Genomic DNA, 26543 nt, shown 5'->3' with positions numbered 1-26543 from the left:
GCATGGTTAGGGTTGGGTTATTGGTGGCGGGGACGGACGGACCAGGACTGCGGAAGCTAGTCTCCCATCAAGCTGACGCTGAGCCCCACCGCCTGCCAGGCGCTGTGGGGAGGAAGCACAGCACCAGATGCTCTCCAGGCACCACTGCCTTTCTCTGCATCCTCACAAGAACCATGAGGCAGCCTCGCTTTACAGGTTGAGTTTTCAGGGGTCAAGTAATGCCCACAGTCTCGCCCCAGCAGGACTCTTGACTCCACAGTCTGTGCTGCAGGAATGCCCTTGCACTGTGGGGATTTAGCAAAATGAATCTGGAGTCCAGGGGTAGAAGGACACAAGGCAGGTGGGGCAGGGCCCACAGCGTCCGCAGGTGTCCCCCCGGGCAGCCGAGCAGACATCCTCTCCTGGGCTCTCCTCTCCTCCCTCACCCCAGGGAGCACAGACGGGAAGCTCGTGGTAAAGCTTTCTTGTCCAGTTGTTCCCATCCCACCGGGGCAGAAATTGGATGGGGCCTGTTGCAGCCTTTTCGATGACAAAAGAAAGCCTTTGCATTGTGCCTGGTGTGTCCGGTGTGCCCGGCGCCCCCGCTGCGAGTTGTTTCCATCCGCCAGCAGCCCCGCTCTGTGCCATTTGGTTCCCGCGCCCACCTGGAGGTGCTCTCCACTCAGGTCACAGTTTGCTTTTCTCCCTTCCTTCTTTCCTTTTTTCCTTCCTTCTTTCCTTTTTTCTTTCCTTCCTTCCCTTTCTCCCTCCCTCCCTCCCTTTCTGTCTTTCCCTCTTTCCTTCTGCACTGTATGACCCCAACCAGGGATTGAACCTGGGTCCTCAGCAGCGAAAGCTCAGAGTCCTATCCACTGGCCTGCCAGGGAATTCCCACGGCCGCAGTTTTCTTAGCGGTGCGTTCCACCTCGGTGTGCGGGCATCGATGCCCAGCATCGCTCAAGGGGCAGTGCATTGTACAGACTGGCTTACTTTTCCCTTGACTGAGCTGCCCTTCCCCTCAGTTCAAGTTTTGACCTTCCTGGAAGTGCAGTGTTGCCTGGGCTTTAATCACCATGGGCTGGGCCTGCTGGACATGGTATCAAGCAAAGGAAAACATCTCCCCCTTGATGTCTGAGGCCAGTGGGCACCTCTGCGTTGCCGGCTCCCTGGGAGCACGGCGCCCCCGCCCTGGCCTGGCCGCCTCCAGAGGGAGACCCCTTTGTTCTGGGTTCTGTCAGAGGAGAGAAAGGGGTGCCGGCGTGGACCCACAGCTCCCAGCAGGCCAGGCACTGTGCTCCTTGCACCACTGCATTATCTCATTTAGAACAACCCTGTGAAGGGACCACCTCCCCATTTTAAAATGAGGAAACAGAGGCTTAGATTAAAGGACTCACTCAGGGTCATACAACCAGAGACTTTCTGCTTCCAGAAAGTAGATTCTCTTCTAAACACCAGCCATTACTCAAAGTGTGATCCATCCACCACCTCCATTCATATCCCCGGGAGGGGGGAGCGGGGGGAGTATGTTAAAATGCATTTTCATGGGCCCGCTGAGTCAGATTCTCTGAGGCTGGGGCCCTGGAATCTGCACATTCAGCAGGCACACCCCATCCCACCCCACAGCGGGCGATGCTGGAGTTTGACAGCCACTGACCTGGAGGCCTTGACTGCTCACTGGGGAGATCAGAGAAGCTCATCCACAGTCGGGGATGTCTGAGCTGGATGCTGGCCAGCCCACCCAGAACTAACTCCCCTGGGCTGCTGGACTGATGGTCCTTCTGGGAAGCAGCAGCTGACCAGTTTGCCCAGCTGTTGCCCTTCCCACCCCAAGGCACCTTAGGACTGGAGGTGTGGGCAGCTGGCCTCATTCACCTTATTTGCTGATGGCCTCTCATAACCACACAGCTTTTTCATGGGATTTCGTGGGCATGATCTCATCTGAACCTCCCAACAGCCCTGGGAGGCAGGCAGGGCAGGCCTGGGAGGTAAAAGGCGGGCCCCAGGCTCACATGGATAATCAATGGACAAGTGGGGACTGGAACTGCCCGTGCCTCCGTGGGCTCCCCTCCCTGCCTATGTCCCGAGGAAAAAGTGACCATCACCAGCACATCCCTACAAGGAGCGTGCTTGGCCTATGGTCTCTGCTTTTTCCCACCATGGAGCTGAGTGAGACGGGTGGATCCACACCCACCCCAGGGGCCTAGGTGCCACGTCAGCAGAGCTGGGGAAACCAGTGAGGGAGAGGGTGGTATCGTCCGGCTCTATGGATGCATCCTGGTTTTATGGGACCAGAGGTGACTGCAGGTCCTAGCCAGAGTCGATGTCCCCAGAGCCTGCCATGACCACATCTGGGGGTAACAGCTCTGGACTGGGGCCAGCAGCCTGGGCTTTAGTCCCACCTCTGCCAAGACCCAGCTGGGTAACTTAACCTCGGGGCTGGGCTCTAGCTGATACATTTCCTCCTAGCTCTGAGGTTCTGCACATCTGGAATGTCCTTCAGTGCAGGGGCCAAGTGCGAAGATGCAGCCTGTGCCTGCACTGGGGCCTGGCTGGGGGCTTTGTGGGGCTGACTGGCAGCCCATGTTCCACTTACTGGCTTGCATTCCATCACAGGGAGGACGGGGTACCCTTTTGTAATCTGCACAGAGGTGCTGACTGTACGTGTTGGTGGCGGCTCTACCTCCTGATGTTCTTGGTGTGGACTTTTACCCTTTGGTAAAGTACTGTCCTCACTCATGGGCTGGCTGCTCCTTCCAGACCTTGGGCGGGTAGAACGGAGGCAGACCAGACCTGGGACTGGGAGCAGGCAGGAGTCCCTGTGCTCAGGCAGTGGTCCCCAAGGGTGCCCACTTCTTTTCCCTTCTCTATGCCCTTGAGGAAGAACTTCAGCTCTGCCTTCCAGCAAGATGATCTAACCAGGAATCTTGCTCAGCATTCTTCTTTTTTTTTCCTCCACTGCAGTCTAGTCATTAATGGAATAAAAGAGATAACAAAGCTAGGTCCATACCCCACAAACAAAACAGTAGACATGAAACACCCTCCATTTAGACATTCATTCCACAAACATGGAGAACTGACTTTGTGTTGAGATGTCCCCTGAGGTGGAGATTCTGAGAGAAGTCAGATGGTCCCTGCCATCCGGGAGCCCACAGCCCAGTAAGGGACAGAGCCATTCAGCAGATGTTACAATAAAATGTCAAGGACCTCTGTTATTTGCCCGAAACATAATGTGGGCAGGAAGCAGGGAGTAGTGAACATTGTTGGGTGGGGAGAAGTTCAGGAAATTCTTGCCTGAGTCTTGAAAGATTCATAGATGTTTCACAGGAGTGCAGAAGGGCTAGGAACAGAAGAACGGAAACTGCGTGATGTGTGTAGTGGTTTTCAAAGGGGGCTGGGGGGTGATGCAGTTTTGCCCCCAGGAGACATTTATCAATGTCTACAAACATTTTTGGTTGTCACCACTTGGGGTGGTGCTACTGGCAGCTGTTCAACATCCTGCAATGCACAGGACAGCCCGCCACAACAAGAAATGCTGTCCCCGGAAGTGCCACAATAGAGAAACCCTGTGTTAGGGTAACTGCAGGTCATCCTGCATGGCTGAAAAGAAGGGGGCAGACATGACATGGCCCAAGACAGAGCTGGAGAGGAGGAAAGGGACCATCATAGGGCCATTCAATGCCAAGTTAAGGAGTTTGGCCGTGGGACCCACCGCTTCATCAGTCTGTTGTTTTTGGAGGGATCACTGCCATGGAGCACAGAAGTGGAGAAGGAGAGATTAGTTAGGAAGCTATTCCAGAAGTTCAGTAAGAAATGAGGGGGGCCCGAGTGAGGGCAGCAGTGCAGTGGGAACAGAAAGGAGCTGACTCAGAGAAGGTGCATCGAAGAGGCAGGACCTGCTGGCATCAGTGGGCAATGGGATTTGGTCGTGGGGAGGAGGAGGAGGCCAGTAGACTCGGCTTCTGGCCAGGGCAACCAAGAGGATGTTGATTTTGGAGGTGTCTCCAGGGCAGGCCAGTGAGCACAGCTCTGTGGCCTGGGGACTGGCAGTGCAATGGCCGTCCAGACTGGGTCATCCAAACACACCAGGGCTGCCAGTCCCTGGCTGTCTGGAGCAGAGCTGCCATGGAGTGCACAGGGAAGGTGGAGTCCTTTTCGTTAATTTTGTTAATCGAACGGTAATTAAGGAGTCCAGGAAGAGGATCTGAAAAGCTGGCAGTTTAATTAAAGGTAAATGACAGATGGAGGGGAATTCTGAGGCTCCCTAACGCACCCTGTTCCCCCGCCACCACTGAGGGCGGACATCAGAGGAGGAGATGGTACGCTAACCAAACACATGATGAGAGGTATTACAGCATCAGAGCCACTTTGCCGGTGCCTGCGACAGCTTCTAAAAACTCCTGCCGCCTCGAATTAACCTCTCTCCCCAGGTGCTGCACATCAGTGGGTAACCAGGTGGAGGACACGGGGAGCCTGCCGGGAGGAGGGGATGACTTTTCTCTCTGGACGAAATCTGGCTCCCCGGGTTCTGTGCCTGTGACATCCCTCTTTTAAAACCCGATTTTCCATTTATACGGGGAGCCTTGAAGTTAGGTATGGCTCGGAGGATCACATGGCATATTAAACACCCAGAGCGGAGGGAGTGGGGAGCTGGGTTTCCTGGGCCTGATGCCGTGGATCTGAATGTCACACGGGGCCTCAGAGACCAAAGCGGAGGGTAATTATCACCTCTCCTCCACAACGAGATTGCAGGAGTCAGCGAGCAATTGATTTTTTTCCTACTACAGATATTTCACTGCTTAATTGGTAGTGACACAGATGGCTGGCTCTCACCAGGGCCCCGCAGACCAAACCTCCCAAAAGCAGGAAAGCAGGGCCTCTGGGGACGTCTCTCCCTCTAGTCTGTGTTGCTCTCACAGCACATCCTCCATCAGGTGGGGGTGAGGGTGAGCTGGCTCCCTGCATTTTCAGTTACAAACCAAAAGCAAGAGTGAATCCAGAAGCGCTTTCCTGAGCCAGCCAAGCCCTCCCCAGCGACATTTTGAGAGTCAACTTTTTTTGAGCTGGACACTGTGGGGAGACTGGAAATGAGCAAACAGTGGACTCTGGCCTCGGGCAGCGGTTGGGAGATAAGCTATCCGGAGCCCTGCACGGTGGGATCTGTATTCTTCTGGAATGAAGCCTGAAATGGCCTGTTAAAACCCTCCGTGATCCAGCCCTACCCTTTCGTCCTTACCATATCTACCCTGGACTATTTGAGGCCAGTTGTTTTTTGTTTGTTTGTTTGTTTGTTTTGGACCTCAAGTGCAGGGCTGATTGTGAACCTCAGTTCATGGTCCACTGCCATCATCAATCCAGGGAAGACCCCTCTTACTTTACTCTCCTTCCCTCCTATGCTTTTCTTCTTTCCACCCTCCTATATTCAGTGTATGTCCTTGGACGTGTCTGTATCCTTGAAAAATATGCCGTTATTTTATGTAGTGTGTTTTTATTTACATAAATGGTATTAGGCTATAGATCTCATTCTCTAACATTCATCTTAAAGAGAACTATCCAAGTTTGCACATGGAACTCGTTGCTTCTGTCTGCGGCAGAGCACTCTGTCCTGAGCATCCCTCACCTTCTCTTCACCTATTCTTCTAGAGACAGACGTCTAGGTTGTTGCCAACTCCTTGCGATCCCAAAGAAAGCTATAGTGAATGTCTTTGTTCCTGCCCCCTTATAGACCTCTGCAAAGATCCAAGAGGTTCCCTGGGTGCATGGCCAAGAGTGGCATTGCTGGCTTCCAGCCATGCACAACCTTAAATCCACGAAGCTCTGCCTGTTGCCCTATGGAATTGCTGCACCAGTGTTCCCTCCCACCTCAGTGAATATGGCTTCTTTCTTCACATGCCAACATTTAGGAGTATCCAACTTTCTAGTTTTTCTTTAATGTTACAGTTGTAAAGTCGTATTGCTCTTATCTCCTTGCTTTTTTAAAATTTATTCTTTATACAATTTTTAAAGGTTACACCCCATTTACAGTTATTAGTATCTCTTTGCTTTAATTTGAATCTTTCTTATTACTAATGAGGTCTGCTTCTCTTTATATGCTTATTAGCCATGCAGGTATCTCCTCTAGGAATTGCTTGTTCATATCCTTTGCCCATTTTTCTAATTAGTTTTCTGTCTTTTTTTAGCTGATGTGCAGGAATCTCTTCTATGTTATTAATTTCTTTTGGTTGTAGACATTGCAGATATCTTCTACCTGTCACCTGTTAGTTGTCTTTGTCTATTGACCTCTTTCTTTGAACAGAAAATCCCTAATTTGCCAAATGCATTTTTTAACATTGTATTTGTCTTATGATTCATGCTTTTGGAATCTTAAAAAATCCTTTCTTAGCTATGCCATTATGATATCTTTATATACTCCATGAATTCCTTTATTAGTTGTATCTTCCACATTTACTGAAATTTACCTTTATATATGGTATGAGTAGGGTTCCATTTTATTTTTCACTATTTAGTATGCCAGTTGTCCCAATAGCATCTACTAAACAGCATCCTTTCTCCGCTGAGTTGTGATTCTACCTTAAAGTTAAGACTTTAAGTTAACTTAAAGTTTTACATACGTGTGTAAGTGCCTGTATATTTTGGTCTCTCTATTCTGTTCCATGGTCTACTTGTCAGTTCCTTTCTACCTCAGTATCACAGTTCTTATTACTTTGGTTCCACAGTATGTCTTTCTATCTAGTAGGACAAGTGTCCCCTTTTAGCTTTTCTTTTTCAAAATTGACAGCAATTGTGGATCTTCATTCTTCCTCACATCTTAAAAATGTTTGAGCTCCGTGAAAAATTTTACTGACCATTCATTGGAATTGCATTGGATTTTATTAATAAGAGGAACTGGATTTTTAATACATTAAATCATATTATCCATGAACACGATTTATCTTTTCATTTATTCAAATATTTTTAACTGTCCTTTAATAGAGTTTTCTAAATTTCTCCATAAAGGTATTAATTCCTAAAAACTATATGTTCAAGTTGCAATTTTGAACGGATCTTATTTTACTTTTTTTTTTAATTGATTATTGCTGTAGTAGAAGAATGCTTTAGGTTTTTGTGAGTTTTTCTTATATCTGACAATCTTGCCAAATTCTCCTATTACTTGTAATAGTTTTTCTCTGCATACTACTGGGTTTTTAATAAAAATATCATTTCTAAATACTGATTTTTTTGTTTCTTCTAATCCTTCTGTCTCATATCTTTTTCTTGTCATATTGCGTTGGTCAGGATCTCCAATACTTTGTTGAACAGCACTGGTGATAAGTGAATATTCTTGACTTAAATTGACTTAAAGGGAATGCAACTTTAAGTATGTTTCATGAGGGGTTTTCGTAGATAGCCTTTATCACATTAAGGAAGTTCCCTTCTATTCCTAGTTTCTTGAGAATTTTAATCACAAATAGTGTTATCAAATACTTTTTAAAAACATATTAAGATAATATATGATTTTCCCCCTTCGACCCTATAAATGTGATAAATTGAGATATTTCTGATGTTGAATAATCCTTTCATTTTTAGGATAAAGCTTACTTGATTATACTGTATTATGTTTAATTCACTTTTTAAAAAATTGAACTAGAGTTGATATGTTTAATTCACTTTTCTAAATTTATCTTTTTTTTTTTTTTTTGGCTGTGTTGGGTCTTTGTTGCTGCACGCAGGCTTTCTCTAGTTGTGGCAAGTGGGGGCTACTCTTCGTTGTGGTGCACAGGCTTTTCATTGCTGTGGCTTCTCTTTCTGCAGAGCATGGGCTCTAGGCACACAGGCTTCAGTAGTTGCTCAGTACTCGTGGCTCGTGGGCTCTAGAGCACAGGCTCAGTAGTTGTGGCACATGGCCTTAGTTGCTCTGCGGCATGTGGGATCTTCCTGGACCAGGGATCGAACCCATGTGCCCTGCATTGGCAGGTGGATTCTTAACCACTGTGCCACCAGGGAAGTCCCTAATTTACTTTTTTTTAAAAATTATTTTATTTATTTATTTATTTATTTTATTGGCTGTGTTGGGTCTTTTTTGCTGTGCGTGGGCTTTCTTTTAGTTGCAGTGAGTGGGGGCTACTCTTCGTTGTGTTGTGGTGAGTGGGGGCTACTCTTCGTTGTGGTGAGGGGGCTCCTCATTGCCATGGCTTCTCTTATTGCAGAGCACGGGCTCTAGGTGCGTGAGCTTCAGTAGTTGCAGCACCAGGGCTCAATAGTTGTGGCTCACGGGCTCTAAAGCACAGCTCAATAGTTGTGGCACACGGGCTTAGTTGCTCCGAGGCATATGGGATCTTCCTGGAGCAGGGCTCGAACCCATGTCCCCTGAGTTGGCAGGCGGATTCTTAACCACTGTGCCACCTAGGAAGCCCCCTAATTCACTTTTAATGACTTAATCCATGTCATTTTCATTTTCAAATTCATCAATCAATGTGTAAATGGTCCTATTCTTTTTACCATTTTTACTGTCTTAGTAAGAATTTCTTAAAAAGTAAATATGTCTGTAGTTATTTCTCTTTTTTATTTCAGTATTTTATTTGCATCTCCTCTGTTTTTGTCAGTCGTGCCTATCCTTGGTGCCTGTGCTTGTGCTGTGTTCTTTGCCTGAAATGTTCACCTCCTAGGCCCCTGCTAGCCCATGTGGTACCTGTGTACAGATTAGGAAAAGGCATCTCTTCCTCAGGCAGGCACAGCTCCCACTCACCCCCCTCAGCCCAGTGCCCATGTGCAGTGCACAACCTGCACACCCATGCATGGCACCCCTGCCCACTTCCCTGCTTGGTTTTATTCCCTGCTCATTTCTCATGGTGCCCAAGGCTGCCCATTCTTCAGATTTCAGGTTCCTCGGTGAAACCTTTACTGTTCTCCCCTGGCTGAAAGTAATCTTTCAGTCTCCCCCCTCCCTAAGTCCCTCCTTCTCTTCCTCTCACCCTTCCTTTGAACTCATATCACATGTCATTTGTGCATCTCTTAAGGCATTTATCTCATTTTACCTTATGTCTTATTATTTTGTGCCAATGTCTTATGATTCCACTGGATTAATTAACCCCTTGAAGTTAGGGACTATAGTTATTTGTCTGTAGATCCTCCTTGTGCCTGTGGGGCTCAGTAAATGTTACTTGTATGAATAATTGGGTATTAAATGTAGGAAGTAAGAAGAGCCTTATGTAATATTGTGTAAATGGTGTTGGGGGTGGGGATGGTCTTTACAGGCACAGATAATGGTAGAGCACACATGAAGGTGATGATGATGGTGATGCAGGACACACTTACTAAGCTTAACATGTGCCGACACTGTGCTAAACGCTTTCACAGTTTACTTCTCTAAGCCTTCTCAACAACTCTTTGAGACAGGTGCTACTATGAGCTCCATTTTGCTGCCAAGGAAGCTGGGGCACTGATGAGTCAGCCATGGAGTTGGTGGACCAGGCCTGGTCTGCCTGACTTCACAGTTCAGGCTTTCAGTTACAATGGCAAGCAGATTCCTTCGACCATACAATGGTTACCATTTATTGAGGACTTACTACATATCAGACATTGTGTTTGATGCTTACAGATGTTACTGCTAATCCTGACGCCAAATGTATCAAGTACTGAGTATCCTCACTTTGCAGATGAGGAAACAGAGGCTCATCAAGGTTAAGGGACTTGCCTAAGGTTACATAAATAGAAAATGGTTATAATCAGATCTCTCTGACCCCAAAGCATGCCCTTTCCTCTGCATCATGGGCACAGTGCTTGGGGCCAACAAGAAGACCCTGCCTCTGGAGCAGGAGGTTTGTGCAGGAAAATGGAGGAGGCTGAGGTCAGAAAGGAAATCTGACTCAGGCTGCGGAAGGCCTCACCTTCCAGGATGGATAATCAAGACTGGCTTTTGGAAATCAAGGGTCCTAGGCAGGGGCCTTGATTTGAGGATGAAGTGGGATGGTCTGGACACCTAGAGGCCAAGGGAGCCTGAGCTAACTAGAGTTCTGTACGAATCTGTGCTCAGGGAAGCACAGGGCTTTGCACAGCTGCAGGGAGATCAAAGCACCCAGGTCTGCAAAGAAAGTGGTATCTGAGCAGATCTGCAGCTTGTGGAAATGGTCCATTCCATGCATCTCAGAGACTGCAGCTTCTAGAGCCTGCTTGTTTCCCTAGGGCACCAGGACCAACTTTCCTCAGCCTCCTAGGTCTCCCCTCATACGGCTTCTGAAGATCTGCTGGAAAATCCCCAGGGTGGGTGGTGGGGATTTGCCAAGGATGAAGCACAAGCATCACGGCCTGTACCCTCTGCACCATCTCACTTCCCAGAGCAGAGAGCCCACTTCCTGCTCAGATGTGCTCAGAGAGGGGTGGGGATGTGCAAAACCCAGGAGTGGTACAGATGGCATTTTTGATTCTTGGCCACCACTTACCCTAGCCCAGCTGGCCTCTGTGGGCCACGGTGTGACTCTGTAGGTGTGTAGTCACCACATGCTTCACCAGTGCCCTTCCCTGTCCAGGTCATTGCTGTGGTCATGGACCTCTTCACTGATGGTGAGATCTTCCAAGACATTGTGGATGCTGCGTCCAAGCGCCGGGTCCCAGTGTATATCATCCTGGACGAGGCAGGCATGAAGTATTTCCTGGAGATGTGTCAGGGCCTGGAGCTTGCTGACTTCCGTATTCGGGTAAGTTGTACCACTGGGGCTGGGGCGGGGGGTGGGGAGGGGGGAAGGAAGTGGGATGGAGACTGCCTCTGCCCCTCCCTCTGCCTCCTCCCCAGCTCAGGGGCCCAGGTGAACAGCATTCTCAACCCGCTTCCTTCTGTCTAAAACCTTGCCTCATGAACTGATAACCCTAAACTGCATGCCCAGCTTACAGTTTATCCCAAGGCTGCTGAGGCTACGAAGGCAGCTCTGGCCCAGTTCCGGGTGCTCACCCCGCAGAGTCACCGTCAGGGTTGAAGGTAGGGCTGCATTTCTCTTCTGAGGAGCTTTGAGAGCAGACCGGGGCCACCCTGGGCATGTCCATGCCCAAAGCAAGATTTGCAGACTTCCTCGGGCCATAGGATGCAGAGTTAGGGTCCCATGGACAAGAGGGCTCATACTCTGCCCAAGCAGAGACTTGGCTCGAAGCCTCTAGACCCCCAACCCAAGTGACGGTGCCCTTCTCTTCTCAACAGAACATCCGTGTCCGCTCTGTGACAGGTGTTGGCTTCTATATGCCCAAGGGGAAGATCAAGGGGACCCTGTCATCAAAGTTCCTAATGGTAGATGGTGAAAAAGTAGCCACTGGATCTTACAGGTGAGTTGAGCCAGGTCAGAGAAGGGCCCGGGAGGCCTTTGCTCATGGTCAGAAGTGTTCGCGTTCAGAAAGATGCTGGAATAGAGCCTCCATAATCATGAGTTTAAGAGCTCGTGTCTATTCTCATAGCAAAGAATAGCCTCCTGGCCAGTCCCATCCCTCAAACTTTCTGGCTGATGGATTATTTGAGAAAGAGGGTCAACCTTTGTTGCGCATTAAGCACTGCCTGCCTTTCATGGTCCACAACAAATAGTTGCATTTTGAGGCTGGAAGAGACCTGGGCACATGAAACAATTAATAGATGGCCTCAGTCCTCTTACATGGTTAAAGTGTGGGGCTTTGCAGACACTAAGTGCTCTAAAAATTCAGAGAAGAATTAATAAGGAATGGAATGCTATTAACAGTAGTGGCAGAAGACCTAAATAGGCATTTCTCCAAAGAAGACATATGGATGGCCAAGAAGCACATGAAAAGCTGCTCAACGTCACTAATTATTAGAGAAATGCAAATCAAAACTACAATGAGGTATCACTCACACCGGTTAGAATGGGCGTCATCAGAAAATCTACACACAGTAAATGCTGGAGAGGGTGTGGAGAAAAAGGAACGCTCTTGCATTGCTGGTGGGAATGTAAATTGATACAGCCATTATGGAAAACAGTATGGAGGTTCCTTGCAAAACTAAAAATAGAACTACCATATGACCCAGCAATCCCACTACTGGGCATATACCTAGAGAACACCATAGTGCAAAGGGACACATGCACTCCAATGTTCATTGCAGCACTATTTACAATAGCCAGGACATGGAAGCAACCTAAATGTCCATCAACAGATGAATGGATAAAGAAGATGTGGTACATACATACAGTGGAATATTACTCAGCTGTAAAAAACAATGAAACTGGGACATTTTTAGAGGCATGGATGGACCTAGAGACTGTCATACAGAGTGAAGTGAGTCAGAAAGAGAAAAACAAATATTGTATATTAACACATATATGTGGACTATAGAAAAATGGTACAAATCAACCGGTTTGCAAGGCAGAAATAGAGACACAGATGTAGAGAACAAACATATGGACACCAAAGGGGAAAGCGGGGAGGGTTGGGGGGGGGTGGAATGAATTGGGAGACTGGGATACCAAATTGTACACTCTAAATATATGCAGTTTATTGTAAAAAATAAACAAATAAAAAGTTAAAAAAAACAAAAAACAGTAGTGGCAGCTGTAGGTACTACTTATTAAGTGTATGCTTGTGCCAGGTACTGAGTGAAACCTTTTATATGCGTTATTGGACTTTGAGCCTCACAACAGCTCGGTGACTGTACACCTCACCAGCCCCATTTTACAAGGCACACAGGGCAGAAAGGTTTGAATCCAGGAGTGACTTCTCTTGCCCCTGCCCCACACCCACTGCCTGCTTTCTGTATTTGAGGCCAGGACCTAGACCAAAGGGAGGATTTGAGGGTGCAGAGGGAGACCACCCCAGCACAAAGGCAGCAAGGCGTCCAGCCTCAGTGGTGGATCAGGTTGGGCTGGGCAGCGGGGTGTTGAGATGGACTCGCCGAGGGGCGGCTGGCAGGGCAAGGCCACAGGCTCAGGCACGTGTATCTTGCTTTTCTGTCCCCATGTTCCTAGGTTCACCTGGAGCTCCTCCCACGTGGACAGGAACCTTCTCCTCCTCCTGACGGGGCAGAACGTGGAGCCCTTCGATGTGGAGTTCCGGGAGCTGTACGCCATCTCCGAGGAGGTGAACTTGTACCAGCAGCTGGGCCTGGCAGGAGGCGCTGGCAGGCTGGGCCTCAACTACTCCGCCACCGTGGCTCGCAAGCTTATCAACCCCAAGTACGCCCTGGTGGTGGGCAGCCGCCACCCCCCTGGGGAGATGATGCGCTGGGCAGCCCGGCAGCAGCGGGAGGCCGGTGGCAGTGTGGAAGAGCAGGAGGAGGGCAGCAAGGGCGGCGAGTCGGCCCGCCGCCTGGAGAGCTTCCTGCACGACCTGGTCACGCTGGAGCAGGTGCTGCCCCCTGTGGAACCCATTCCCTCTGGAGAGCTGAGTCAGAAGGATGGCAGGGTGGTCTCCCACCTGCGCATGGACCAGAAGGGCAGACCCCGAGAGGCCGTTGCCCGACACGGCAAGGGAGAAGCTGCCAATGGGGAGGCCACCCTGGCCAAGGAGGGCAGGCGCTTCAGTAGCAGGTTCTTCAGCCGACGGTCCAAGAGGCTTGCGGCACCCAATGGCACAGCCAGCGCCCTCTCCCCCGAGGCCTTGGCCGAAGCAGAGTTCGTGATGGGGAAGAGGCCCAACGAAGGCTCCAGTGCCGACGTCTCAGGTGAGCCCCTCCCCGGAGCTCCCCAGGCCTCTGGCCCTGGTCCAGGAGTGCTGCTGATTCTGTGCAAGGGCGGCCTCCCAGCAGGGAGTGTATAGCTCTGGGCCCCACCGTCCTCATTTCCCATCCCGCTCTGGCCTTTGCCTGCATGTGGCCTGGAGCCGGCCACGGCAGGCCAGAGCTTCAGTTTCCTCTTCTCTAAAAAGGGAGAGTGATGCCTGCCTTTCCCAGCTGTTCTGAGGATATGAAGTGCTCAGAACAGTGCTGGGCATGGAGTAATCTGAGCACCATTGTTACTAGTACTAGAGGCTGGGACGGTTTCTCCTCTGTAAGTGAAGAAATAGGCACAGCGCAGCTGAGTGGCAGGGCTAAGCCTCCGCCCCAGCCTCTGACTCTAGGGCTCATTCTAGCAAACCTTGTTCCTCGCCGGATGAGTTGTCATCAGGATCTGACCTGGTCAAACACACTGCACAATGCCTTGACCCACTTTTCCTCGTTTCTGTTGTAAATAGTTTGACGTGGCTCCTCCCTGTGTCTATCTGATAAGTGGTGTTTGCCATGCTGCTTCCTTCTGGGAGAGATCGTTCCTGGTGTTGGTATCTTTCTGGCTGTCTCCCTGCCTTTCTCTCTTTCTCTGGAACAGTCTCCAGAGTGGCCTTTTCTGCCTGGTGGTGACAGCCAGGGCCGCTGCTGGCACCTTTTCTCATGTCAGCATCTCTGAGTCGAAGGTGTTTCCATATTGGGGTTTCTCCCTGCGTGGCTGTGGGGCTTTGCAGCAGGGAGACTGGGCTCCCTGTCTGGCCAGCTCGGTGATGGCAGGGACTTGCCTTGGGCAGCCCGAGTGCTTCCAGGATTCCTGTGTCCCCCAAGGCCCCAGCTTTGACCTGACATCGGCTGGAGTGCAAGTCTGCCTGTCCACTGATGTCCCAGCCCTGCTACAGAGCCTGACGCACTCAGTGTGTGCCTCTGAAAGTTAGGACAGGCCTGGAGTCTCCGAGAATTGGGGCACAGTGGGGGTGCCAGGGCTATAGCTGCATTTGGACAGGAAGCATTTATTGAGCTCCTCCATGTGCCAGGACCTTCACTAGGTGCTCTCTCTCTCACTTGGCCCTCACCACAACCACAGAGGCGGCAGATGGAAGCTTGGAGATGTGAATTAAGGGGCCCCAGGGCACTGTAAGTGGAGATGGGGCCAGGACACAAACCCAGGCCAGGGCCCGTGTCCTGTCAGGGAGGGGTAGCTGGGCCCGTCCCCTTCCCCTGGGTTCCCTGCCTCCCCCAGCACCAGATGCTGCTGCCGCCCTATACCTTTTGTTTGGAAGAAGGGTTGCCATGGTAAACACCTGGCAGGGAAGGGAGGGGGAGGGGCGAGCCCAACCACAAAAGGGGCTATTTCCCACGTCCTGACTGGAGGTAAAGTAGAAGCTTTCTCTTCCTTCAGCCCCTCACCCTGAGGTGCTGTTTCCATAGAAACAAAAGGCCATTGTCTTATCCCTTCCTGCTTCCTTTAGTGGAGTCTTAGCATCAGGTTCCCCTGCTTGGATGCCCTGGACGCTCACAGACACTGCTGCTGCTGCTCTATGAGTGTTTGCACAGGGTGCCAGGAGCCAGCCGAGCAGCCAGGGCCGTGCCCCGCGCCAGCTCCCCTCCCGGGTGCCTGGCACCCAGAGAGAGAGAGTCAGAGACCGAGAGAGAAGGGCCAGGGCAGGAATGCTGTGGCACCACGAGGGATGCCCAGCAAGGTCACCCTGTTCCTGCTCCATCGTTAGGAGACGCACAGAGTGGCCTCGCCCAGCACAGCCTCCATGCACCCAGGTGGGCAGCCGGCCCTCGTGAGACCCTTCCTCTCCTGCTGCTCTCTTCCCTCGGAGGCAGGGCAAGACGCAGAGACTCCTCTCCCCAAGGCCCTTTCTGTGGCCTCCGGCCTCCCAAACATGTGACTGGTTTAGTGCCTCCTCTCAGGCAGCAGAAGCTTATCGGCTCCGTGTGCCAGAGGGTCAGCACGGGGGTCCCCACGGGTGGAACCAGCGATCCTAGCCCGTGCGGAGCTGTCCTCTGGGAGGAAATCCCTTTAGCTGCTCCCTTAGGGCCCCTCCCCTACAGCAGGCATTCCGAGCACCCTCAGAACAGCCATCAGGTGGGTCTCAGCTCCTGTTACCTTACTCCCCACACCCAGGACACCTCCCTTTGCCTCCCCGGGGCTGTTTCCTGGTTGAGAAGAGGAGGGGTTTAGGGTTCCAGAGGTCCCTTTGAGCTCCGATTCTGACTGGGTCCTTTCAGTCTCTTCTGCCCCCTTGTCAAGGGAGGGCCCAGGCTGATGACAGTGTGGGTGAAAGAGAGAAAAATAGAAAAGCTAAGAGCTGACAGCCTGTAAAATTTCTTGATAAGAAGTATATAGTTGTCAAACAGCATGCAAATTTTTGCAAACCCAAGTGTGGCCCTTGGGAGAACCTCCGGAAATCCCTTGCCTCAGGTCTGGCAGTCCCGCCGCCGGCGGCCGGGTGGTTTGAAGGCTCACAGCGCCCTCTACCGGTGGAAGCCGAGCACCCTTCCCTTCCGGTTTTTCTCGGCTGAGACCTTGCTCCTGGGCTTGGTGCCGTCTGCGCCCATCCAGGAGCTCAGGACTCTGGGGCACAGATCCAGCGTCAGGGACCAGCAGTCACTGGAGAGCCTTGTCAAGAGTGAGGCGTCTGTTCCGCTGGGCTGGGCTCCGTAATCTGCATTTTAAACAAGTGCCCCGGGTGTTTTCCCACGTAAGCGTCCTCAGGGCAGCAGATGAGGTGACACTTGACAAGGCCCTGCCCTTGGGGGCTGCCATTTTGGGGGAGGAGGTTCCAGGTGATGTCCTGAAGCCCCTCCTGGTCCCCCCGGGGAAACCCCTGGGACAGGCCAACACTCTTGTGCGCCGTAAGAGGAGGAAGACAGGCACAGACTCTGGCTGAGCACCTGGCGTGCGCCTCGTGGACACGGTGCTGAATGCTCTCATACAGAACCCACAGCCACCCTGCCGGACGACGTCGTTTCACAGATGAGACCCCAGAGGTGCAGAGAGGCGAGACCCTGTGTCCATGGTCATGAGTGAGCAAAGGGCAGTGGGGCCTTCTGCCTCCCAGAGCCTTGCCCAGAGCGTTATGGCTGTCTCTGCAAGGTCACCACCTTCCAAGGGCCCCGGAGCCCATGCTTTTGTTTCCAGGGTTCTTTAAGGTGACTGCTGCCACAGTTGCCTTTCCAGAACTCTCCCAGGTTCCCCGAGTCACGTGTGGATGGGCCACCCTGGCTGGCAGTGTGGTCTGGCTCCTAGTGCTGTGCTCGCTGGGCTCCTGGATTGGGGGACTTCCGATTCGCCTGTGTCATCCCTGGGGTGGAGCTCTCGGACCTCTTTCCTGGAAGTCTGGGGCCCTGTCTGGGATGGATGGCTGGGAACGTGCTGCTGGGGTTCAGAGCTCCATGAGGGACCTGAGAACCTCCGGTTCTGGGTGAGCCTGCTCAGCAGCTGTATTGTCAAGAGGGAGTTTCAAAATTCAGTGTTGCTCCTGAGGTCAGGCCCCAGCTGGTGTTCTCAGGCTGCACTGATTCCATAAACCTGAGCACCATTACCAGCCAGGGTCTCAGTCAGTGGCACGGACGAGGGGAGCTGAGCGAGGATCCTTTGAGGAGCTGATCCTGCTGTGCTCCAGAGAAGAGACAGATGTCCTTAGTCCCCTTGGCAGATGTCAAAGTCCCCTGCCCTGCTGGTCTCTTGGGCCTGGCCAGGGCTTCCGTCACCATCTAGGTGAGTGAGGGCATGTACGTCACCCGGGCACCACCCACTGATGCCACTGTGGTTGCTCTTGTTGTAGTGTTGGTGTGAACCCTTATGTAGCTTGCTGCTGCCCGATCATTCATTGTTTTCAACAAATGTCTATCTCTGCAGTGTCTGCTCTGTGCCAGGCACTGTCTTACGTTCCTGGTGCAGCAGTGGATAGAGTGAGCCAAGCCCCTGCTCTCATGGACTGGGAGGGGGACAGGGAGGCAGTGACCTTCTCCTGAAGAGTGATCAGGGAAGGCCTCTCTGACAAAGGGGCATTTGAGCAGAGATTTGAATGAAGGGAGGCAGAGAACTGTGTGGATATCCAGGGGAAGAATCATCCAGAAAAGGGGAATGTGAGGTCCTGAAGCCTGTAGGGAGGTAGGGCTCACTGTCCTTGTCATGGCTGTCCACATCACTGTCCCCTCTCCTGCCCACCAAGCTGGACCAGCTGGGTCTTGACCATCACACTAGGTCCTGACGCTGCAGCATCGTCCTTCAGGCCCCCTCTCCTCCACTTCCCACCCCTACATCCAGTCTCACTTTGCTGTTTTGTTCCTTTGAAGTTTGACTTCCATGAGGCTCCTGTGGGCCACCCGTGCCACACATACTTTGTAAAAAAGGAATGTGGGCTGTCTGTGTGTTCTCCTCCACTCACGGGAGCAGGTGTGATGGGCCTCGGCATCTGGTGCCAGCGGCGGCGGGCTCCGGTCCACGCGCCAGGGGCAGGGTGGACGCGAGGACTTGGCCCTGAGCCTGGCCTCCCGTCAGAGGCGTGGAGGTGAATTCTGAGCTAGAAGCACATCTCCAGGCTCTCATCCAGCCTCAGAAAGCGGGTGTCAGAGTGGGGAGCCGGCTGCAAACCCGCTCTGCCCCGGCTGCCCCCACCCGGCCACAGCCACACCCCTCCCTGGCCTCAGGAGCCCAGAGGGGTTTCTTCACCTGCCTCCAGAATGCTGGGGCCTCCAGGGAGGAACCCGCCCTCCGCTCAGTAGGCCAAGGAGATACAACAGGCTGCTGAGGACAGGAAGTGGGGACAGACGTGTCCTGCAGCAGCGAGGGGACCGCAGGATGGGACGGGCAGCGGAGGCAGCCTCAGCCCCCGAGGAGGCTGGAGGCTGAGGGATGACCCAGCTCCAGGCTCTGGCAGCCACGGGGAGGTGGGCACGGCTCCCCTCCCACCTCCTCGACGCTCTAGCTGCTCTGGGAGAGGCCTCCAGGGAGGCTCAGCTGGACGCGCAGCAAGTCCCAAGGCCTGGGTCTCGCCGGGCTGGGCAGCGGAGGGCCCGACTCGGGCCTGTTAGGCGTCTCTCTTGCTGATGGCCCAGGAGAGAAGGCCGACGCCGCCTCCGTGAAATTCACAGCTGAGGTGATACAGGAAGGCGGTGTGAGCACCGGGAGGCGGCCCTGGCCCTGGAGGTGTGGAGAGGAGCCGGCAGGAAAGAGGTCAGGGGCCGGGGAGACGGCAGCCAGCGCCCAGGAGGACTCCCCGCAGCAGACACGAGGCGCTGGTCTGAGGGCAGGAACCCAGTCGGCCTCTGCTTGGGATGTAAAAGCAGTGGAATCAGATGGAAGGGGCCTGGGAAGAGGAGAGCCGTGCCTCTCTCCCCCTTCTTTCCTCTCAAGGAAGGGTGTGCCCCTTGCCCCTAAGCCTGGGGTCTGTGCCACCATGCCTGGCTCCCTCCCAGTCCACCTACCCACCCCTCCTGAGGCACAGCTCTGCCTCCTCCACCCCGGCAGCCCGAGTGGCCAGAGGAGCTGAGACCAGACTCGGCAGACCGGGCACGGGCGCGGGCGCTGCCCCTACTGTCAGGTCGGGCCGAGGACGCCCCCCCACAGCGGGGCCCTGCCTGAAGGTTACGGACAATGACGCGGTGGCACTTGTGAGCTGTGACGCTACATAGGGTGTTAGCCACTGGTGAATCGCCCCACCGGGGTCAGGAGACGGCAGATCCCTTGAGGCCCCCGCCACTGGTGGTCTTGCTGTCAGGACAGGGGGAATCTTTCCTTTTGCTTTCCTGAGGACCCTACTGACCTGGTTTCAGCAGCTTGGGAGGGAGGCAGGGACCCCTGCACCCAAATTTGAAGTGTGAGCGGTGCACAGGAGAGGGGCTGGAGGCCAGCCCAGTGAGCACTTCACCTACATCCTACCTCGCCTGTGTCCCTTGTCTCTGCAGGTAAAACAAGTCCCAGTCCTGCCAAGGCCAGCAATTGCGTGATTTCCTGAACCGCGGGCCGGCTGTCAGCAGGACCTGTGGATGCCCCCGTCCTTCCTGTGGAGACACAGGTCAAACCCTGCACCAGTTTGCACGTCGGACTCCTACTGGCCTCCTGCCCCAGCAGCCTCCATCCTGGCCTCAGGGACCCTGTATCCCAGATGTGAGGGTCTGCGGCATCTCAAGATAATCGCATGCCTCCACAAGACTGTCGTGGCCGGGCAGGGGTCATCCCTTGTTTACATGAAGTGGAAGCTTTACTAGTGTGCGCTCTCCTTTATGCCCGGCCCCCTCCCTCCACTGGGCCAGCCTGGCCCTGCAGGCCCCCAGATGGGGTGAGCCCATGTCTTTATACCTTCATGTGATGGGGTCTCCAGGGCACCCCAGTCCCCTGGCTTCTCCTTCCCTGGGCTTCCTGGTGCTGCTGGTGCCCCGCGAGGTTTGGTGGGACACAAGGGACGAGGACAGGCCTCTGAGCCCAGGACCCAGTCTTGCTCGAGCGTCTCACTTTGAGGTGGAGGCTGTGGCGAGGATGCTGGGGGCTGGCTGCTGTGGCCTTCCTGGCCTGGCCCCCTGACTCCTGCACTAGACTGGATGGAAGGAGGGCAGAATTAGACCCTGCCGTTTTGAGAGTTCTTGCACTGAGGTCTTCTTTCCTTCCCCCAGCACCATCCTGGCAGGCTCCGCCCTGAGTGGTCCAGGCCTGCTTGGCTATTGCCTGCTGCGAGCCGATCAGGCAGTTCTTCTAGTGCCTTTACCTGAGGCGGCTCCCTCCCCTTTTGTGCCTTGATTTGCAGCCCAAAGTAGGGGGAGAGAGAGCCTGGCTGATGTTCTGGTGGTGCTAGAGGCTGGGCCCTGTCACCAGGAGCGTTTGTCCTCCTCCCATCCCAGAGATGGCCCTCAGTCCCCTTCACCAGCCAGGACTTACATGCCTTCTCTAGTTATGTCAGCCAAAGACCAGCCCTGGCCTCCTGCCAAAGTCAGACCTACTAAGGAGCCTCAGCCTCCCTGGCTTCTTAGGGACCTGGCCTAATTGCCACAATGCCAGGCCAGGAAGACCAGCTGAAAATCGCACACCGCCCCCTCTTCACACACGTGACTGAGAGGATCTGCAGAAAGGGTTCTTGAAAGGACAACAGAGAAGCTGCTAAACTGCAGGCTATGTGGCTGGCCCTGCCTCTGGCCGTGTGCTGGGGGCCTGGAGAGCTGAGGCTGCAGCACCTGAGAAAGCACCACGCTCAGCCTCGCTCAGCCTCCTGCTTCTGAGCCAAACTCTCGTCCTCACTTCTTTCCTCTGCAAAACCCTGGGGCACCCGCAGCGCCTTGGGGAGGGGCCCAGGTGTCTGCAGCACCTGATGGGAGAGGGAGCAGTGGGGCGAGCACTTAGCATCCTCCAAGAGGAGGCTGGTCTCCTGGGCAGATGGTGGGAGGGGCAGGGGAAGGAAGGGTGAAGCTGGTTCCCTGCGGCGAGGGACCCTGACCCACCTTCCTGAGCTTCTGTGAGGATTAAACACTTTCTGGGAAGTGCTTCCTTATGCACCAAGGCCTGCTTGTTCTGGAGGGGACGGGAGGGGGAGGGGGAAAATGAGGCAGAGCGGGGGAGGTTTACACCTGAGCTCAAAGTGTTTGGGTGGAGAGAGCACCCTTGGTGAGCAGGGTGGACACCTCTGGGGACAAGGGCAGAGGCCAGAGGAAGGGACCAGCTCCTAAGCGATTGTGCCGAGGGCGGCTTGTGCCCCGCCTACGAGAGAAGCAGGCCCACCAAATCCCTTTCCTGTCTCCTGACCCAAAGCAGGCCCTGTTCCTCCCCTCCCTTGGTGTGCAGGAGGCTCTGGACTGGAAGTTCCAAGTCGCTGCAGCCTTTGAGCCCGGCCGTCCATCCTGCCCCGGCTTCTCCCTGCGCCAGTGTGGGGTTATTCTCACTCTTCATAGAAACCGAGCTCGGTGGGAGACCACGTGTCGAAGAGGAAGCAACGCAGTGTCACAGGAAGAGTGCTGGCCTGCAAGGCGGGCACCTCTCCCCTTCCTTCCAGAGGTTTGGGCGAGATGGCCTCTGACCCCCTCCAGCTCTGAGATGCTCGGGAAGAGACGATAATCTAAAGATGGCTGAGGATCCAGAAGTCCTAAAATGCAGCTCGTCTGCCTGAGCTCCAGCCCCCTCCATCCTGCTTCTCGGCTTCTCGTGTTTTAGTGCATCTGCCCTTTGTTCCAGCACTTGCACATACTTTGTGAAATATTCTCTCTGTCATCAAATCTCAAGGGGACATCTGGCCTTCACAGTTGGATGGCAAGTTCAAGGATGGATCATGCCCTTGGTCCCTCCGCAGCAGCTTCCACAAGGCTGGTAACATCACATAGGCTCCGGGAGGAACAGGGATGAAACAGCGCTCTGGGTGCGGGTCCTGGCTTCACCGCCCCCACCTTGCCCCACCGCCAAGCTGCCCACTTTCGGAGTCCGGCCTCTGTAGGTTGAGTGCCAGCGACTGGCATTGCTCCTTTAGAGGCCGACCTCGGATGAGCAGAGGCACTTGAGGCCTGAGACCCCATGGCTGCTGCCACCCTAGACCTTGCCGCATAGGAGCAGGAAGCACGGGACCCCTGCACGGAGCTGGGAGGCTTTCCCTTAACATTGGCAAAGCTTCCCAGTCTCATTGTCAGCTGTCCTCGGGGTATGGTTAGGCCTAGCCCTGATCCTTCAGTGGTGTCCCATTTGAGACAGCCTCTGCCAATAGGCTGTCCTTTTGAGACAGCCTCTGCCAACAGCACTAGCCCCTGCCTGTAGGGACCCTAATAGAAAGACTAGACCTGAAAGGCAGCCTTGCGATATGGAGGAAACAGGACGGGGCAGGGGCTTTTTTTTTTTTTTTGCTATGATGCTTTTCTCTTTTCAACTTACTGAACACCTACTATATGCCAGCCACTGTGCTAGATGTTTCAGTCACCTGCAGACTTGAAACTAAGAAAAGCTCAGGGAAAGGCCCTTTACACAGCTAACAGAAAGTTCTCCTGGATACTCGGAGATGGAGCCTCACAAAGCTGTGTGATGAGCAGCTCAGGTCGTACTGCCCCCATCTTTCAGAGGAGGAGGTGCACTGTTCTCCCCAAATCCCACAGCACAGCAGATCTGAGCCTGCTTCCACCCCCACCCCCACGCTCAGGGTTTCCTGCCTGGGAAGCCAGTGACACTTGGGACACAAACGTGTCTGTTGGGGGCGGAGCTGCCCTACACGGGGTAGGCTGTTGAGCAGACTCCCGGCTCTACCTACTAACTGCCGGTAGCACCACTTCAGGTGAGACCACCCAAAATGTCTCCAAAAGCTGCCAAGTGTCCCTGGAGGTTAAAACTGCCCCAGCTGAGAAAGAGCTCTTTGCGTTGAGCCCTGAAGGGCCGCAGGCTCCTCTTGAGCTGCTTTCCATGCATACGTCCGGTCCCACAAAACAATTCTCTTTGTTTGACAAGAGAGGCTGGCTGGCTTGCCAAAGATTTTGCTTTCTGTGACTGACACAACAGCATCTTCTAGTTACCTTGCTTAGCTCTTGCCCGCCTTGGACTCCCCAGAACAGGTGTGTTTATGTGCACACATCTGTCTTACTCCACTCAGAGCCCGGCCACATTTCCTCCCAATCTGTTCCCCTTCCTTCAGTCTCAAAGTCCTACACAGAGAGCACCCTTGGACGTACCCGTGTGTGCCCAGCAGCGTCCCCACCTCAAAAGGCAGCTGACAGCAGAGACGTCCACACTCCTCAGCACCGGCCAGGTGGGGATTGCTACTGGGGGTGCCACGACCACATTCCGAATGAACACTGACAAAGCCCCCTTAGCAGCTAATTATCCCTGCCGTGCACTCTGCGTATAGTTTATCACCTGGCACTGTGCCACTGTCACTCCTCCCTGCCTGGAGGACCCGGCAGCTGTCACCGTGATCATCTGCACCGCTGTTCCAGTGGCAGGACGTTTGGTGCAGAACAGGCACCCCAGGCTCAGCCAGCTGAGCCAGAGCAAGGTTGAGAGGATGCGCACCTGAGGAAAGGGTGAGAGGTGACAGATGCAGATGTGAGAGTGTTCTCAGGCGAGTCATCGCCGGAGCAGCCAGAAGGCTTTGAAAAGTTAGACAGACCTGACCATCTCACCCCTCCTCTACGAAGCTTCTGCCCTTGCGGCTCTGAACCAAGGAAGGCCCTGCTTCCTGCTACCCACTCTGACAGCTGACGCTGCTGATATCCACCCAGTGGCTAGAGATGAGGACGCCGCCTGCCTCACAGTCGCATCCGCAGTATCTGCTTCATGATGATCCGTTAAATGACTGAACACTTGACAGCCATGTGATACAGGCCAATCAACGTGAGCAGTGTCACACAGGCTGACACCACATTCAGGTGTGGCCTGGCCACCCGAATTCTGAAACATGATCCCTCACAAATCTCCAGTATTCTCTACCCAAAACCTCCACAAGGCAGTTTTTCATTTCTCTCATTACAAATATCAGTGCTAGTAGACATTAATATGATGTTTCATCCCCACATTCTAGCTCTGCTGCAAGAAAAGATCTTTTAATTCAAAATACAAGTGATTTGTAAGGCTGATGATCATGACCCTTTCAGTCTTGATCTTGACTCCTGAAATTGTACATGGAAGCCAAACCGGATTTAACTTCCTAAGGACTTTGGAGTCCCTCTTGATCAAATTCTTTCCTTCAGGAAGGCTTCTCCTTTTAGCGCGTGTCCTCAGCAGACAGTCTTCATCTCCTAGTCGCTCAGGTCTCCTCTCTGGCTGCTCAGGGATGACCCTGTCTGAGTGCTTCTTTCAAAAGCTAACACAAAAGCAGAGGAAGAGATGGGCCTTGGGGGGAGGAAATTTGTCCAAAGTCATCCAGCAAGTCATGGGAAAGGCTAGAACCCGGTTACCCAGACCCTCTAGGAAGGCACTGCCACTGCATCATGTGGCCTCTCCAAGTGCAGAGGCCACATCGTGGCCTCTCCATGTGGGCTGCTGGAGACAAGTTTTCATCAGAAAAGTGGCTAGAAGTCGGGTGCTGTCTACAGCCACTAGAAAACAGCTCTAGGAACAGATGTCCACGTCGTAGGAGACCAGCTAGGACCTGCCATGGAAGCCAGCGAGTGCATGGGGAGCCTGGAGGAGGAAGGGAGGAAAGGCAAGAACAGGCAGGATGCTTGCAGAGGCCACGGTCCTCTGGGCACAAGCAAGGGAAAAGCACATCCCTTCCTGCGCTAAGAGCCAAGAACTGTGTCTAGTGATCCTTATTTCCTGAGTGCATTTGGACTCCCTAGCTAGTCTCCTCCTGGAATGTCTTGGAAGTTGGGCGATTGGACAAGGAGAGGCACTTCACTTCAGTACTTGCAAGGCTTTATTCATTTGTTCATTCAACAGATATTTACTGTGCGCTAGGCCTGGGGATGAATGGTGAGTGAGGATGGCCCTCGCAGATTTAGGGCAGTGTGGGGGCATCCTGCTTGCTGTGATCTTAGCTGAGGCTTGTGGCAGCGAGAGGACAGTGCAGAACAGGCAGGCTTAGGCCGGATTCCCCACTCCACCACATACCAGCTAAACGACCCAGCATGCTGCTTCACATCCATCGGGTAAAATGGGGATAATCTTGGTACCACTCTCCAGAGGCCCTGGGGAGGAAAGCACTCGGCACAGTGGCTAACAGAGAGGAGGAGCTCTGTAGAAGCTGATGCCTCCGTTGTGCTCTATCGAGGGTTATCATTTCCCCCTCCGGAAATTCTCTCCTGGCTTCTCTCCCCTGCTCCCTCGCTGTAAAATTGCCACTTTTATGTTCAGTAGCTGGCACACCAGCCTAAATGCTCATCCACCTGGAAGAAGTTTCAAGACCCAGGTTTTGAAAGAAAGATGGAGAAACGTTCCAGAGATGCCACTTGTGAGCCCTCTGCTCAGCGGATGCCTGCCCATCTCCATCCCCGCCCCCACCTCAGCTCTGTGGGTTTGTTACTTGCGAGCCTGGAAGAGGGCCACCGTTTTATCTGGTCGTGCAGAAGTCCCAAACTTTTCTTGACTGATAGTTTTAGGTAAAAATAAACAATTTTTGTTTGTTTGGCAAATCCTTCATATATTAAAATTCGAATTAAAACCAAACCAAAGAAATAGCACATCAGAAAAGCCTGCCGACCCGCGCCAAGCCACCGGGCTGCCGAGCCAGTCCTGATGCGCCCCGTCCGTGCGGCTCCAGACCCTCGCCAGCTTTCTTCCAGCGCGTTCCGCGCACTCGCAGGCGGCCACGGCAGCGGCGCCTCCCGGGAGGGACGGGGAGGAGCCCCAGGGCGGGCGCGGGGCGGGGCGCAGAACCCGAGGCTGCGGGTCCCCGCGGAGCGCGCGGCTGAGAACCCGCTGGGCGATGCTGACACCTGGCGGCCGCTCGCAGCGCCTCGCTTTCCTCCCCGGGGAGAGGAAGAAGGCGGAGGCCAGGGCTCGGCAAACTCTGTAAATGGCCCACTGGTAAATGTCCTAGGCTGTGGGGACATGCGGGGTCTGTGACGAACGCTGCTGCTGCTGCTGCAGCACTAAAGCCCACCAGTACTCTGTGAGCGGGTGGGTGTGGCTGTTCCAATGAAACTTTTGGGACACTGAAATTTGAATTTCTTATTTTCCTGTGTCACAAAATATTGCTCATCTTTTAATTTTCACACCTATTCAAAAAATGTAAAAATCATTCTTAGCTCAGGAACTGTGGAAAAACAGGCAGCGGCTGGATTTGGCCTGCAAGCCCGGTGGACCCCTGGCCCTGGGGCGACTTTCCCTCCAGACTCCCAGCACTAACCCCCAACTGCCACACCTGTGATCTTTCCGTACTTTGCCATTGCTCTGCCAAGAGGACTCCCTCAGGCCCTCACCCCCAACCAGATTGCTGCCACCGAGCCCTCTTCCTAACAGAAATTCTGGAGTTGTTGGTTTTCACTCATT

At 53.4% G+C, this 26543-nt stretch overlaps 1 protein-coding gene across 1 annotated transcript in view; it reads left to right on the top strand.

Moving 5' to 3' along the window:
- Positions 1–19861, top strand: part of FAM83F (family with sequence similarity 83 member F) — a 30706-nt gene extending 10845 nt beyond the window's left edge. Inside the window, exons 2-5 of the mRNA XM_057742632.1 lie at positions 10482–10649; positions 11144–11265; positions 12909–13603; positions 19565–19861. Of these exons, the coding sequence (XP_057598615.1) occupies positions 10482–10649; positions 11144–11265; positions 12909–13603; positions 19565–19614 (1035 nt within the window). The 3' untranslated portion in view covers positions 19615–19861. The remainder of the gene's footprint in view (positions 1–10481; positions 10650–11143; positions 11266–12908; positions 13604–19564) is intronic.
- Positions 19862–26543: the final 6682 nt, after the last annotated feature.

Source organism: Hippopotamus amphibius, chromosome 7 (genome assembly GCF_030028045.1).
Source record: "Hippopotamus amphibius kiboko isolate mHipAmp2 chromosome 7, mHipAmp2.hap2, whole genome shotgun sequence".
Lineage (NCBI taxonomy): Eukaryota > Metazoa > Chordata > Mammalia > Artiodactyla > Hippopotamidae > Hippopotamus > Hippopotamus amphibius.
The sequence above is the reverse complement of the archived record's forward strand: the minus strand, read 5'-3'. Positions and strand labels throughout refer to the sequence as shown.